This window comes from Myxocyprinus asiaticus, chromosome 29 (assembly GCF_019703515.2).
Source record: "Myxocyprinus asiaticus isolate MX2 ecotype Aquarium Trade chromosome 29, UBuf_Myxa_2, whole genome shotgun sequence".
NCBI lineage: Eukaryota > Metazoa > Chordata > Actinopteri > Cypriniformes > Catostomidae > Myxocyprinus > Myxocyprinus asiaticus.
The window spans coordinates 33,585,309-33,602,709 of NC_059372.1; the positions used below are offsets into that span (position 1 = coordinate 33,585,309).

Here is a 17,401-nt window from a genome sequence, read left to right on the forward strand (position 1 = left end):
AAATAAAAAAAATGGCTAGACCTCAAAGATGGCAAAGCGCTGCAAGAGGTTTTTGACTTTTCTCAACTTTTGACCTAATCCCCTCACTAAAATGCTTAGATTTTTGTACAATCACTTTCATAATGAATAATGTTGCTGTTTTGTTACCAGTTTGGGAGTTCCTACAGTAGCATGCACTGTGGCATTCATACATTTTTTTAAATTTTTCCCTCTGTTTGCCTAGTTTATGACAAAATTTGGGAAAATATTATTGTTGGTCTAACCAGCTTTTTGTATGATTTTGTATGGTTTGCAGATTAGAAGTTATGGATTACATTTCCTATTACCCTTTTAAAGCATAAACCTCATTAAGCATACACATAGCAGCAGTGTCTGATTACAAAGTAATCTGATTACAAAGTAATTAGTAAAGTAATCTAATCACTTTTATTTAAAAAGTAAACACTTTTATATTTAAATTACATTTAATTTTAAATATTTTAATTGCGTTACATCTATTTCTAAAAAAATATTAATGTAAAGCACATTTAAAGGTGCAGTATGTGACAATTTTCATGTAATATTCAATGTGTGAACGGCTTGTAATGCAACTTAAAAAATGAGCCTTTCCCGGACTTCCTAGGTTTCCTATTAAAGCCTGTAGACTGATTTTCATGCGAAGGGAGTGGGTTGCTTTTGCCGGGAAAATCCAAAGGATGTGATGTTTATGCGCGCTCCCGAGAGCCTTATACTGAATCCCATCTGGCTAAGCGGGAATGTGATCGTGGTCGAGTGAAATCTAGAGTGAACATCGGCAGGGCATTTGATTCTAGGAGGGACCTTCGTTCGGTTTTGGGGATCAAAACCGACCCTGAATTGGCGTTCTTCTTATTGGACAGGTAAGCTTACATAACTGCAAAGCATGTGAAATATAGTGCCATAAGGATTGATCTGTGTCATTTTAGATAACTTGATCTTGCCTGCTAACGCTGATGAATTGCAAGCTACCTTGCTTCGTAACTTTCAAATAATTTCAACGATCTTCTCTTTATATTAAAAGTCAGGTATACAGGATCAATTTAAGCAAATACGCTGGTTTCTTGATCGCAGTACAACATATGACATACAAAACATACAATAGTGCAACATAACAGTGCAGTGCAACAGTAATCTGTCTGGTATAGTTCGGTAGTATGTAGCTGTATGTGTGTATCAGTATGCTATGTTAGCTGATAAGTAGTTTCTTTAGTCTCAAAGTTTGTAGTAAAACAATCTTAACTGTGTAATTTTAATTATGCTACCTCATCCGTCAGCATGATGCCGGTGGATCACGTTCAGTCTCTTTGTACGTTGCGTCATTGTTTTGGCAGATGCTCGCTCGTGTCCCTATGGAGTGTGTGCACGAGCGCAAGCACGAGCAACAGGTAGCTGGCTGCAGTTCACTTAACGACAACAGGTGTCATTTATAACAAGGGTTCCTGAATCTTACATACACCTTTTGCACCTTTAAACAAATTATGTTGAGATGTACACTGGCGGCCAAAAGTTTGAAATAATGTACAGATTTGTTTCGGAAGGAAATTGGTACTTCAATTCACCAAAGTGGCATTCAACTGATCACAAAATATAGTCAGGACATTACTAATGTAAAAAACAGCACCATCACTATTTGAAAAAAAGTCATTTTTTATCAAATCTAGACACGCCCCATTTCCAGCAGCCATCACTCCAACACCTTATCCTTGAGTAATCATGCTAAATTGCTAATTTGGTGCTAGAAAATCACTTGCCATTATATCAAACACAGTTGAAAGCTATTTGGTTCGTTAAATGAAGCTTAACATTGTCTTTGTGTTTGTTTTTGAGTTGCCACAGTATGCAATAGACTGGCATCAAGGTCAATATTAGGTCAAAAATGGCAAAAAAGAAACCGCTCTAGAAACTCGTCAGTCAATCATTGTTTTGAGGAATGAAGGATATACAATGTTTGAAATTGCCAAAGATTTTTTTGTGATTAACATTTTTTTATTGATTCACACATCAAACATAGAAAAGCAAAACAGAATCAACATTTAACCTCCACTACCACTCCTCCCCCTCCCAATCCCCAACCCCACCCCGACCCTCAACAAACACCCCTGTGGTCACACATGATCACATACACACACACAAAAAAACAACATAAAATATTATAATCACACATATTAATAACTACACCTCTCTCTCCACTTCCCCACCCCAAGAGCCCTCCAAGAATGCCAAATATTTGCCCTATTTCCCAACAAACAAATCCAAATTCCCCAGTTTCTAGATGACCCTTCTTCGAAAGCCGCCACCCTCCCCTTCTCCGAGCACCACTACTGAAATTGGGGAGCTCCAGCCGACATACATTCCCTTAAAACAACTTGTCTAAAATAACACTGGTTGGGACCCAATTTGTTTTGTGTTTATTCCCTATATTGATGACCGCCCCATTGCCTAAAATACAGAGTCTAGGGCACAATGAAATTTGAGTGCCCAATACGTCACACATAAAACTTTGAACTTTCAACCAAAATTCTTGGATCTTAACACACCACCAAAACACATGGGTTGTGTCTCCATCTTCTGAGTGGCATCGCCAGCAGGTGGGTGTATCTTTAAGACCAAGCCTATACAATCTAGAGGGGGTCCAATAGAATTGATGTAAAATCTTGAATTGCATAAGGCGAACCCTTGTATCTCTAGATGCAGAATTAATGTTTTTTTGGAATCCTAGCCCACACTCCCTCCTCCAATACCAGGTTTAAATCTTTCTCCCATAATCTCTTGACAGAAGTTAAAGCTCCGTCCCCCAGACTCTGAATTAGCAGGGAGTAATACACTGATACCTCATGACCTTTTCCAAAAGCAGTAATCACCACTCCCAGAGTATCTGCCACTTTAGGGGGGTGTATGCTATGCCTAATAATAGTACAGAGTAGGTGGTGCAGCTTTTAATACCTAAAGAACTGAGATCTGGGAATCCCAAAAAGTTTAACCAAATTTTCAATGGATCTCAACACTCCACTCACATATCGGTCACCGAGTGTATTAACCTCCCTCACAATCCACTCTGTCCAGCAGAAAGAGGACTTATTAATACATAATTTTGGGTTCAGCCATATGCTTGAGGCAACATTTAAATAAATGTCAGAATTAAACACTCTGGACACTTTTGTCCATACCGAATGAAAATGCGAGATAATGGGGTGTAACTTAACTTCTCCGATTAGTTTAATAGAAAGGCTTTGCAATGGCGTAATAGGGGCAAGAACTTCCTGTTCAGTACAAAACCAGGGAGTGGCTCTCTCAGGTGGAAGTGACCAATGAGCCAAATGTCTGAGACCGAATGCATAATAATAAAACAAAATTTTGGGTAGGCCTAGCCCACCTTTGTCAATCGGCCTATGCAACTTACTGAAATGTAATATGGGACGTTTACCATTCCAAATGAAGGACTTCGCTATGCTATCAAATTGCTTGAAATAAGAGAGGGGGACATCTATAGGGAGAGACTGTAGCAGGAAGTTGAATTTTGGAATTAAATTTATTTGAATAACATTAACCTTCCCAATCATAGTGTAACACAGTTCAATGGAAAGGAGGAGGTGAGAACCGGCTTGACAATATAAATAATATTTTAATAATGAGCTTAAACCAAAAGACAAACACACACAGGTGTCGAACAGCTGTTCGTAACTCTCTCTCTGTCACACTGCCGTCTCCAGTCGGTCTTTATCCCTCTCGGGCTAATCAGCCTGATTAGGGACCGGGTGTGTAGAATCACGACCCGGCCCGCCCTCCACCCTGCCACATTCCTCCCCCATTCTCTCAGGCCGGGGAGCCCCCGGCATGACGTACAACCCCCCCCCCTTTCCCTGGGGGGGGGCGTGCCTTCTGCCCCATCTGCCGGCAGGTCATCCCCGTCTACCTGGATCAGGGGAGGGGACAAGGGGAGGGAAACAAAAAAAAAAAATGTGGCACCTACACGCCATAACGGCGATCATGCCAAATTAACAAAAACATTTAAAAAGAGAGGGGAAAGGCCAACAAGGAGAGGCAGCAGGAGAGAGAGAGGAGAGAGAGAGAAAAAAATAATTTACTTGCCGGTTTCCTATACACCATAGCCTGGTTCTCGGCCACTCCTCCACCCTCTGTTGGATGACAGCCGCGCCTCCCTGGGTGAATCAGAGGCAGTCCTCCGGCCCCTGGTGGACGGAACGCCCCACCACGTTTTTGGTGGACAGAAGGGGTCTCCCCCACCCCTGGCAGAGGTTCTCCCGCTCCAGGCGGTTGGCCAGGAGACCCTCCCTGTTTCAGCAGCTGGTAGGGATCTCCTCTGCCTCTGGCAGCGGCCCTGACCACTCCAGGCGGTCGGTTAGGAGCCCCTCCTCCCCTCGCGGTCGGCGGCCATTCCTCCGCTTTCAGGCGGCCGGGCTCCTCCGTCCCCCGGCGGATGGCCACGGCTGCTCCGTTGGGGTGGATGGTAGTGGCGAGGACTCTACTACAGCACATCCCTACTCCTTCCCAGATTTCGGCACCAGTGTAACACAGTTCAATGGAAAGGAGGCGGCGAGAACCGGCTTGACAATATAAATAATATTTTAATAATGAACTTAAACCAAAAGAGAAACACACACAGGTGTCGGACAGCTGTCCATAACTCTCTCTCTGTCGCACTGCCATCTCCAGTCGGCCTTTATCCCTCTCGGGCTAATCAGCCTGATTAGGGACCGGGTGTGTAGAATCACGACCCGGCCCCGCCCTCCGCCCTGCCACACATAGATAAATGTAATGAAGCCCACCTGCCCACATCGCTCGAAAAACTTTTTATTAAAGTGTCAAAATTAACTCTAACTAAATCACACAAATTTGCTGGGAATAAAATACCCAAATACTTAATACCCTGTTTGGGCCACTGGAAGGCGCCCGGCTGAAAAGTCGTTACCGGGCAGTACGCTGTCAGAGCCAAAGCTTTGGATTTAGACCAATTAACTCTGTATCCTGAGAATTTAGAAAAGGAATTAATAATTCTGTGGAGGGAAGGCATAGATCTAGTAGGGTCGGAGACGAATAATAAATATAATGTGCATACAGCAAAAGCTTACACCTCCCACCACCACCCCTGGAAAATCATCCTCCTTTCTTATCGCGGCTGCTAATGGTTCTAGGGCAAGACAGAACAATAATGGGGAAAGAGGGCAACCCTGCCGGGTGCCCCTATCCAGAGTAATATAATCTGAAATTAATCCATTCGTTTGTATCGCCGCTACCAGGTGTCTATAAAGTAACTTAATCCAACCAATAAAAGTATTCCCAAACCCATACATTTCCAAAATCTTGAAAAGATAATACCATTCTACCATATCAAACGCCTTTTCGGCGTCAAGTGAGATGGTAGCAACCGGAGTCTGATCATTCGCCACTGACCACATGATACTGATGAAATGCCTAATGTTATCAGAAGAGCTATGGCCCTGAATAAACCCCACCTGATCTATATGTATAAGAGATGTCATAACTTTACTTAATCGGTTAGCCAAAATTGTTGACAATATTTTAACGTCTAGCTGGATCAGGGAAATTGGACGGTAACCCTTACACTCGCTTAGATCTTTGTCCTTTTTAAGAATCAGACTGATCCGGGCTTGCATCAGAATCAAGAGAATTATTTTGTTCAGCCGTCAGTTTAGGAAGTTCTAATGGTACCAGAAAGTTTCTAATATCCTCATCAGTAGATGAAGATGTGGAACTATAGAGATTAAGATAGAATGTAAACATTTCACCACCAGCAGATTTCACTGAGGGGGAATGGTGGGAAAAGACTCTCTCTGCTTTATATATCTAGCCAAAAGCTTCCCTGCTTTGTCCCCTGACTCAAAGTATGACTGTCTTGCCCTGAATAGCCAAATCTCCACCTTCCGCGACAAAATTGTATTATATCTGTATTTAAATCGGGTCAATTCTATGAGGCCATCAGATAACATTCAGCATATCAGATCTGCCTCGGCACTTTTAATATTCCCTTCCAACTCCACGAGTTCTCGTGCTTTGGATTTTTTGGTGAATGAGGCATACTGTATGATCCGGCCCCTAAGAACCACCTTAAGTGCCTCCCAAGCCATGCCCACAGAGGATACTGAGGACCAGTTGGTCTCCATATATAATTTTGATTTCAGCCTTTAACATTTGTTGGAATTCAGGATTTTGCAAAAGGGATACATTAAAGTGCCAACTATATGATTTCCTTTTCTCCATATGTGGCAACACCTCTAAACTCACCAGGGTGTGATCTGAGATTAAATGTTTCCAATTGAACAATCAACAACAGATGAAATGAGGGACTTAGATATAAAAAAAAAAATCTATTCTAGAATAAATCTTATGGACTGATGAAAAAATGTATAGTCCCTACCAGATGGGTTAAAAATATCTGTAAAATCAAGATTTTTACACATCCTGAGAAGCGTCAATGTTGCTCTAGGGGTCTTAAACACTTTTGCTTCACTATGATCAAGGAGTCCATCAAAAGTCTCCTCCCAATATTATATCATGAGGGGTGCCAGCGGCTTGCAACATCCTTTCAAGATCTATAAAAAAGCCCTGATCATCAATGTTAGGTGTATTATATTAGCCAAAATAAGACTTTGTCCCTGAATTTCTGCTAAAACAATAATGACTCTTCCTAATTTATCTTTAATCTCTTTGAGACATTTGAATTGTAGATGCTTACTTATCAATGTAATGACTCCCCTGCTCTTACTTGAGCCAGCACTAAAGAAAACATTTCCACCCCATATCTTCCCAAATTTTTCAGCTTCCTGCAAGGAAAGATGCATTTCTTGAAGAAACACTATATCATATTTCTTATGCTTAAGAAATAACCTTCCTTCTTTTTATGGGGTGCCCCAACCCATTAGCATTCCACGTGGAGAGCGACAATCCACTCATATTAACATTTGACATTTTGACATAATAGAAAAAACAGATTGTGTGTCAAAAACAAAATTATAAAGACCATTAGTGCAACAATCAAACCCCAAACTTTCCCCTGAACCAAACAAAGAGAAAAAAGAAAAACATGTGCATTAACCCTGCGCACGACAGCGCCAACTGGCGTCCATCCCTCTAAACTCAAACAGTCCATGTATGCCTACAAGAGCCCCCGTGACAACTCTGCCGTCGGACTGGTCAAGTCCGGTGTTTCTATACAAATTTTGTGAGACAGAATTACACAACAAAAGATAATCTTTAAAACAAACTCCAGCCAATAGGCTGAATAAACACATAAGAATGTGTAGATTCACCCACATAACTGTCCTGAAGGTGTGTTCCTCCACAAAACAAACTCCAGCCGCTAGGCGGAACCAGCAAAAAAAAATAAAGAATTCCGCTCAGTTTCGTCGGACAGTCAAACGAATGTTCAGTGAACTGACCCATTTGGCTGCTACATGAGTGCAACAAATGACCTAATCACTCCAGTTACTAGCAAGAAATACTCCACAAAATGAACTCCAACCGCTAGCCGTAACCAGCACAAAAAGAAACAAAAAAGGCACTTAGTTTCCTCAGACAGTCAAGTGAATGTTCAGTGAGTCGGTCCACTCGGCTGCACCGTGAGTACCACAGAATAACTTACTCCATTGACTTTATGAAGGACATCTCTAGCTGGGGACATGTGAATGTTTTACGGCCAACCTTAGCATCTATTCTCAATTTGGCCGGGAACATCAGTGCAAAAGCGACCTTCTATTGATGTAAGAGTTTCTTGCATTCCTTGAATCGATCACGTTTCTCTCTTGTCGAATTCGCAAAGTCTGGGAACAAGAAAATGCTGTGGTTCTTCCAAGAATGACTTCCTTTATTCCTCGCCTCACGTAACACGAGATCTTTATCAGATGATCTCAGAAATTTGGCCAGAATTGATCAGGGCCTGTCTTCCTCAGCGGATCGCCGAGCCGGAACCCTGTGACCTCGCTCGATTTCCAGTTTATGGCCTGTTATGTCGAGCAGACTCAGAAAGAGCCCATCCAGGAATTTCACCATATCCTGACCCTCTTTGACCTCAGGAATTCCAACAATACGGACGTTATTCCGCCGGCTACGGTTCTCCAAGTCCTCCAACTTCTCACAGACATGCTCCAAATCCACCTTGGTCGCTAACGGATTAGCAAATAATTCCCTCTCCGATGACTTCAGATAATCGATCCATTTCTCGATATCCCCCACTCTTGTAACCACCTCAGTGAATTTCGTCTCCATGGCAGTGATCGATCGACGTATTACAGCAAGATCCTCCAAGTCAGCAACGACCTTCGTCAGCACTGCCGACATGTTCGAAATTTCTCGCCGAATTTCCCTCATTTCTCCGACCAAATCGACTCCCGGGCTCGGGGCCTCTGTGGGGTGTCAGATTGAGCACGTAAGTGTCTTTTAATGACTCCAGAGCCCAAGGATTTTGAATTCTTTGACATATTGTCCTCCTAGAACAGTTATGGAACAGAGTGTATTGAATCTCACTGGTTTATGACATTAATAGTGTTAAAACTAGCAAAGTGCACAGGGCTTGCCGTTCACACGTCTGAACCTCGCATGGCGTCACGTGTCTCTGATCAAAAACTGAAGATTTCATACAAAGGTGTACACTACAGTCTTCAAAGACAAAGGACAACTGACTCTAACAAGGACAGAAAGAGATGTGGAAGGCCAGATGTACAACTAAACAAGAGGATAAGTACATCAGAGTCTCTAGTTTGAGAAATAGACGCCTCACATGTCCTCAGCTGACAGCTTCATTGAATTCTACCTGCTCAACACCAGTTTCATGTACAACAGTAAAGAGAAGACTCAGGGGTGCAGGCCTTATGGGAAGAATTGCAAAGAAAAAGCCACTTTTGAAACAGAAAAACAAAAAGAAAATGTTCGAGTGGGCAAAGAATCACAGACATTGGACAACAGATAATTGGAAAAGAGTGTTATGGATCTCAACCCCATTGAAATGTTGTGGGATCAGCTAGACTGTAAGGTGCGTGAGAAGTGCCTGACAAGACAGCCACATCTATGACAAGTGCTACAGGAAGTGTGGGGTGAAATGTCACCTGAGTATTTGGACAAACTGACAGCTAGAATGCCAAGGATCTGCAGTGCTGTCATTGCTGCACGTGGAGGATTTTTTGATGACAACTCTTTGAAGTAGTTTAAGAAGATCTGAATTGTAATCTTTCAAATTGTAATAGTAATTTTTCACATTTTTAATGTCCTGACTATACATTGTGATCAGATGAATGCCACTTTGGTGAATAAAAGTACCAATTTCTTTCCATAAGAGCAAAATCTGTACATTATTCCAAACTTTTGGCCGCCAGTGTACGTCTGGTTGCATTTCTATGATGGCTGAAGGGTGTGCACCCCCTAACAAGTCATTGTAAAGGAAAAACGAGAGTGTGACTTGCGTGAAAAATGAACGAGGGAATATAGACATTATTTTGAATTCATTAAGCAGAAAAACGAACAATTTTCTGTTGTGTTTTAGAAAGAAACTTCAAAGTAATTAGTAATGTTATTACTTTTTGTTGAAGTAATCAGTAATCTTGTTACAATTTTAGAGAAGTAATTAGTCATTTGTAATGGATTACTTTCTTTGAGTAACTTACCAACACTGCATGGTAGGCAATTGCTCTTTTACCTAGTGTGACCCTGCATCCACATGCGTGCTTTGCTATATGCAACATATCATTTAAATTAATTTAAACCAACTGAATACTGTTAAGGGTTAAACTTCTGGCCCACTGAATAATTCAGCTTTACAGAAAATCAGCTGTAATGTCTGTAACGTCTCAAAAACATGAATAACCAACAATCCTAGAAACATAATAAACAATTTGAATTGACAACTTCCACATATGTGGACATAATTCTTTAGGAAAACTATTTATGCATAAATCCATAGAATCTACTGTATGTTGCTGTACATTTAGCGGGAAACTGTAAACGCAAGCTCGTTCGAAAAGATTTCACAATCCGCTGTGTACAAAAGTTCAAGTTTGGTGAACTCTGACCTGCGAATCTGGATGGCGAGAAGATGTGTGACCAACAGAAGGTTGAAATGTCACACGATGACCTCTATGCTCAATTCAGAGAAAAACAATTCAAAGCTGCATGTTTTTATTGTTGCAAGAAAGTGAGTAAACTGAATATTTTTTCTTAACATAATATTATTCTGTATTTTTTATGTATTATTAACTAAAACCAGAAGCCTTCATATGACTTCATATCCTGGTCCATTGCGTTGTCCAGATTTTTTTTGCAAAGCCTAGTGTAACCGCCCCTTTAATATTAATGTATTAAATACCTGTGTCAGCACATTGCCTGAGATTCCTTCACATTTTATCTGAAACATATCTTCCTCTTTTGCAAACTAGTTGTAGTTTCTGCATTACATAACTTGCCATGGACACTTATCATGGTATTTGCACATTGCTTAAGACATTTTAGCACCTTGTATCTATCTCTGGCACCTAAACAATTAAGTCTCAAAGCTTAAATTAACCTGGACATAATGTCTGTTTCTTCTAAGAATCAACAGAGGGCCATTCTTACTGGTGAGAAATACAACAGCTGATTGTGTAAGAGTTACTCTGACAAGATCGCCAATTGCCTGAGGCACGTCAACCCACCATTCTGCATGCTTTCTCCACGCTCAACTGTTTTTTCTCACACTTTGATGCAAAGATCAGATATTACACATTACATTGCTTCAGTCAGAAGTCTCTTATCTCAGCTTTATTTTGTTTATATTTCAAGTTGATATTAGTATACTGTATGTTTAAATTCTAAGCCATGATGATCACAGCACACCTAAATAATGTTAGACGTGTGTTTGCATTAAAAAGGAAAATTCTGTTACCATTTACTCATCCTCATGTAATTCCAATGTAGTTGTATGAGAAATATAAAAAAATGTGAGCACAGTACTATGTACTAAAATCAACGTCTAAAAGTCAAAGGCAGGTAACAGTCCCCACTAAACAGCCTCTATAATCAAATATAATCTAATGAAAGTAATAGTGGGATTATCCAAACAGATCAACTCAGATCCACACTCACCTCCGCTCTAAACCCAATCTCCACTATTTACCTTACATCACTAATGCCGAGATTACGAGCCATTTTACGCATAATGACACTACCAGATAGACCACAGCACCAACCTGTTTATAAATCTGTTTCATGATACATTATCCACCATTGGGCCACTTGTTGACATGGATTTGGAGAAATGCATGGGTTAGGGTGTCAGCTGACAGCGAGTGTACATATGCGACTACAGATTTGTTTGGAAAACAGTCATTATTTAGCAGGCACCAAGTCATTCTCATGTATTTCCAATAGAGTCCAGAAGAGGGCAGTGTAATATTTGATAAACACTACACTGTAAAAACATATATTTATGACTTACTTGGCAAGCTTCATTTCGATCTGCTGACGGATCTCCTGTCTTTCCTGGTCACTCCGTGTAGGGAAAATATTCCTGTCCTCCAGCTCCTGTTTGCTGGGGCGGTTCCGAAGCTTTACAGCCAGCAGCTCCTTCCTCATCCTCCTTGGCAATGTACCTGTATACACAGAGATTTTTTGCCATTGACTTTATAACCATATGGCACTACAATCTACCGCAATACATATTTACAGATAGAAATTATAAAGACAGATCTTTCATGTCATGCCACTTATGAAAGAAACATGAAAAATCACTGTGGACAATGATATGGTGCTTCGGAATCTCATCTACTGTAAGTAATAATGATTGCAATGATTGATGACATCTCATATGTAAAGAAATTACAACATACACTTTGATTTACAGAAATATTCTAGATTCAATACATATTAAAATTTAGCATCCCTTAATATTTCAACTCCTGTCATGAGCGTGTAAAGCTGGTAAACACAGTAAGTTTCACAAAATCTATGCAGGGACACCAAAAGGGGACTCTTTACATGGAGAAAATAGGAATTCCCATAGGAACTACATTGTTTACACATAACCAGAAATTCATCCACCTAGAAAAGTAGTCCCAACATATAAATCATGGTTTAAACAACTTAACCGATCAAATAACACACATTAAAAACAAGCGTTTTAACAAAATATGAGTTTCACCTTTCTGCTTTTAAATTCTTTGTAATGTCTTGCCCCTATTTTAAGTGCATTTCTGTAGACAATTTTTGTAAATGGGACAAGTCCAAATAATTTTCTATGGTAACCAACAGCATATCTCAGATGCTGTCCATAGAGTGTTAGGGAAATTCTTTTACTAATATTGTATAATAACACCATCCCTGGTAAACCCACCAGAAATGACAGATTCATTCCAGCTGTCAATGTCATAAATTATTTCTGAAGCATCAGTGAAGCAGTGGTCCTGTCTAACATTTTCCTTGTTTTCGTCTGATTCCTTTCTGTTCTCAGGTTCTCCACTAGACTCCCGCTCGATGCTATAGGCCAGAGAAGAGGGAGAGAAACAGAAACACTGTAAAATGATGCAATAGTATTCATTTTAAAAGATAAATATTGTGTAGAAAAAAAATAAACACTGGAATATGGCGCATTGGAAATATTTTTTTAAAGAAAAATAATTCTTAAACCAACTAAAAAGAGAGAAACAATAAGAAACACTACAACATTTGACCCACTTTATATTAAGTGTCTTTAACTATTATGTGCTTAACATTTGACACAATATACTTGTTATGCACATATGTGTTGTTGCTTTGTACTTACATTTAAAGTACCTGCATTTATATACATCTCTTAACCTTACCCCTAATCCTAAACCTAACCCTAATCCTAATCTAAACCCTAAATTTACCCCTAAACCTACCCGTACCTCAACCTCAGTAGTAGCAAATTTGAATCTTGTGAGAATTTTGCAGAACAACATGTTGCCATACAACAAGTACATTGTATTGTATGTATTTTAATGGTAGTATATATTTAAAGACACCTAATATAAAGTGGGAACTGATTTATTTATATAAAAAAAAATATTCTTAAACCTCGTATAAAGAGATAAATTATAAGAAACACTTTAAAATGATAAACTGGTAATAATTGTTTAAGAAAAATCATTCTAAAACCTAAAATAAGAGAAACCAAGAGAAACATAGTAATACAATGCATTTGTAATATATATATATATATATTAAGAAAAAATCATTCTTAAACCTCCTAAAAAGAGAGAAACAAAGAAAAAAAAACTGAATATTTGATATAATGGTAATACATTTTTAAGAAAATAATTCAATGACCTCCTGAAAGAAACAAAGAGAAACATTGTAATATAATACATTGGTAATATTTCTAAAGAAAAATAATAAAAATAAAAATAAAAAGAGAAACTTTGAGAAACACTGTAATATGACACAATACTGAACATATTTGTAATATTTTTTAGAAAAATAATTATTATAGGAATATTCCAGCTTCAATACAAGTTAAGCTCAATCGACAGCATTTGTGGCATAATATTGATAAAACAAAAAAAGGAAAAATCGAGGTTCCAGTGAGGCACTTATAATGGAAGTGAATGGGGGCTAATCTGTAAATCTTAAAATATTCACTATTGCTAAAGTATATCCACAAGATGTAAACAATATGTGTGTAAACATGATTTTAGTGTTATAAAAGTGCTTACTAACCTTTCTGTGTAAAGTTATAGCCAATTTTACAACTTCGTTGCCATGATGATGTAATGTCAACAAACCCTAAAACCCTAAAACGACTGTAAAAATGAGTATTTAAACAACTTTACAGCTCAAATAATACATGAGTTTTAACAGAAGAATTAATGCAAGTGCTTTTATAAAATTATAAACTTCACATTTCTCATTCACTTCCATTGTAAGTGCCTCACTGGATTTTTGCTTTTTTAAAACAAAAGGATGAACGAGTCTAAATCAATTTTGCGGTAATCAACATTATGCTACAAATGCTGCCAATTGAGCTTAACTTGTATTGAACCTGGATTATTCATTTAAGCCTCTGAAATAGAAGAAAACAAAAAGAAACATTTTAGTAAGATAAGAAAACTAAAACCTCATCTAAGATCATGAGAAAGTAATCATAATAGCTTTAACATCCTCACCTTTCTTGTCTGAGCTTTGTGGCCAGGGCTCGGTGCAGTTCCTCTATTATACAGCTAGGGGGCAGCGGAGGATGTATGCTGCCTATCTGTGGTGAAACCACAGCATTACTAAAAGGCCCTCTTAAAACCACAGGACTGGGGCCGTCAGGGACTCTAGGCAGTTCTTTTGTGAGAAAAGAGTTTGACTGAGGCACAGTTGCGATGATGACTTTACCCATGTCTGCGAAGACAAGCAAATAGTATCACATTCACAATATCAAAGTAGCTTCTGTCTAACTGTCATTATGCAAAAATGAACACACCTTCCTCAGTACTAAGCTGAGAGACGAGATTGCAATGACTGCTTGGAGGAGACTGTTCCTGCGGTTCCTCATCCTCATCTGCCTCTCGGTCCTCTGCATCTTCTTCAACATCCTCATTCTCATTTACACATGAAATGGCCTCCTCCTCCTCCTCTTCCTCTTCCTCCTCCTCATTTGAATTTGGCTCTTCTGTTGCCTCGTCATCCTGTACTGAATCTACCACTGACAGGACACATCGTTTAAACTATTGAGAACACATTTCAAGGCTGAGGTTCCTTGGTATTGCTGTGTACCGTGTACTGTATGCTATGAAGAAATCCACACCTGTGTTACTGAAGTTACTCACCTGTAGGGAGATTGTCTTGTTCTGAGCTGAGGCACTCCATGCTACTGATGCTGAGAATGGGCCCCTGACAGCCAGGCAGCTCTCCCATGCTCTGGATGGGAAAGCTCAGGTCTGGAGAGTGAAGTCCACGGGCCAAGGCCACATCTACATACAGAGGAATATAGTTCAGTCAAGACCACTTCTGTCAAATTAATACTTTCACTCGAATACCTTAAATGAATACTATTCACTTTAAGTAATCTGTTGGTGTTGGCGGTATGGTTCTGTTCTGGGCAAATTCCCTGCCCATCCATGCAGCCATGCAGCGAATAATGAGGAGAAGTTGGTGTAATACATTTCGGTCTTGGTTTAGGGATTCCTAAAAACCCCTGAACAAACTTTGTAGAATAACAGTATGTTGGCTTTGCCAAGCCAACACAAAAAAAGGAAAAACAAAGTATTGTGTTTTTTTAATGACATATAGAAGTAAAACTAATAAAAATTCATGGTTTTAACATGAATATAACATTTAACATCACTTTAACATGTTCTGTTAGGGTTTATCAGAAGAAGGCGATCTTAAAATGACAAATAAGCTACTATACGTTTGTACAATTAAACAATTGATAAATGAAAATAAATATTTGTAGAAAAATCTGCATTAAATTCTCTTTTTTTCGATAAGTACAGTATTGTTTCAACCCTATTACCTTTCTGAAAGCACAATGATGTCCCAACATATATTGATATTTAGCTTGAGATGGTACAATGTAATTTATTACAATTTAAACACATTATTTGTCTGACAGAATGTTTAAAAATATCTGATCATTTAGGGATGTCTGATGAAGGCGGCCAAAATGTCATGAGATTTTGAATCCAATAAATTCACGACTCTCTTTTTCATATAGATTCGATTTTCTTTCTCAAAAACCTTTTTCCTACTTCTGACTTGTTGACTTTTCAGCTAGCACGTTTAAAATCTAACCAAAACAATTGCTTTCAAAATCACCATATCAAACTGGAAATAGCATCTGTTTCATAAAATGACCCAATAGTGTTCTCATCCTTCAAAGCTTTTATCAAATTACTCATTTCACAAACGTTCATCAATATTAATAAGTACACACAACCAGTTTCATTCACACACTCACTAGGCTCCATCTGTGCCAACTTCCAGCTAATGAGATGTGGGTTGGTGTTTGTGACTTGGTGATTCAGGGATGTTATTTTTGATCTTTATGGGGTTCCATCAACCTTGTGCGACCTGCATTAACATGCATGGATGTTGCATTTTGGCTTCGCTATACGCAACGCATAATTCAATTTAATTTAAAACAACTGATCTCAGTTCAGAAGACTCTGTGCTGTCAGAAAAGGGTTAAAATTTCATGTGAAAAAACAACATGGCGCCGATCACAGCGGAGATTGTCTTTGGGAGAAACACCAACAAAACTACATCTGGTAAGAAACCTAATTATGTTTTTACATTAAAACCTGTTTAAGTCAAGATTAGAGTCTCTAGTTTCATCCGATATGCCATTTTTAAAATTGTGCTATTTATTGAGAATCGCCACGCTGCTAAACACAATGCACATTAATGTGCACATTTTTTTCTTTTCTTTAGAAATCCTATATTTATTTTGCATTATCACATTGAGAATCAATGGATGCATACAAAAGCTAGAAAATGTTGCTTTCAGAGGCTTTATATGAAGTTAGGATAAAAAATACGGTGCATTTCGAACTGTTCTGAGACCAGTGCAGACAGACAGCACAATGGAAGTTGTCATTCACTAAATAGGGAGCAAGGGAGCATCTTATAGCTCTCTATGCAGCTGCACTCACTCCTAAAATCAAACCAAAAGTTCAGTTTCAGACTGCAGATGATGTTTGGACCACTCAACGTGTTTGGCAAACATGGGACAATGATAACCAGTACAAAGATTCAGAATTTATAATGTATAATTTTATTTGAACATGACCGTGATTGGTGTCACAATTTGTAAGGAATGGACCCAAATGCAGAGAGGCAACTGTAACAGGGCTTTATTCAAGAAAAACAAAAATACAACTGAAAACGCTCACAACAGGTTAAAACAGGAACAAAAACTCAGCAAACAAGCAAGCAAACTGACTGACTGACTGACTGACTGAGAAATTGGCGAAAACAGGAACCAACCAACCAACAGGGTAACACCCATAAAACAATCTGGCAGAGACATGAGGTAAGAGGGCACAATAAATAGACAGGAAGGCAAATGAGGAGCAGGTGAAACTATTTAACATAACAAGGACTCAACTAGGGAGAGTGATGAGGGAAAAAAAGGAGGCAGAGTTGGGGAAGCACATGGCAGAAAACAGAACATCCCAAAATAACAAAAACAACAAAAGTGTCAGGATCCTGCCACAAAAGTAAAAAAACAAGACTAGACTGCTGACAGGATCTTGACAGATTGGATGATGCTGGCCATTACTTTGAATCAGAATTAATTATGCTAATTGCTGATTTAATGTCCAACCAACACTCCTGGAAACATAAACAATTTGACTCTAAAAAAACTTTCTATAGCGTAATACATTTTCTCAACTTAGTCCTGCTGTCCATATGTGGACATACATTTTTAGGA

The 17,401-nt window shown here is 39.0% G+C and overlaps 1 protein-coding gene across 2 annotated transcripts in view; it reads right to left on the bottom strand.

Moving 5' to 3' along the window:
- LOC127420523 (phosphatase and actin regulator 3-like) overlaps nucleotides 1-17,401 on the bottom strand; it is a 68,395-nt gene that overhangs the window by 7,251 nt on the left and 43,743 nt on the right. For both annotated transcript variants that reach the window (XM_051662885.1, XM_051662886.1), the window contains 5 exons: nucleotides 14,793-14,936; nucleotides 14,447-14,668; nucleotides 14,145-14,364; nucleotides 12,353-12,495; nucleotides 11,459-11,612 (listed from right to left, as the gene is read on the bottom strand). In XM_051662885.1, coding sequence (XP_051518845.1) covers nucleotides 11,459-11,612; nucleotides 12,353-12,495; nucleotides 14,145-14,364; nucleotides 14,447-14,668; nucleotides 14,793-14,936 — 883 coding nt within the window. The remainder of the gene's footprint in view (nucleotides 1-11,458; nucleotides 11,613-12,352; nucleotides 12,496-14,144; nucleotides 14,365-14,446; nucleotides 14,669-14,792; nucleotides 14,937-17,401) is intronic.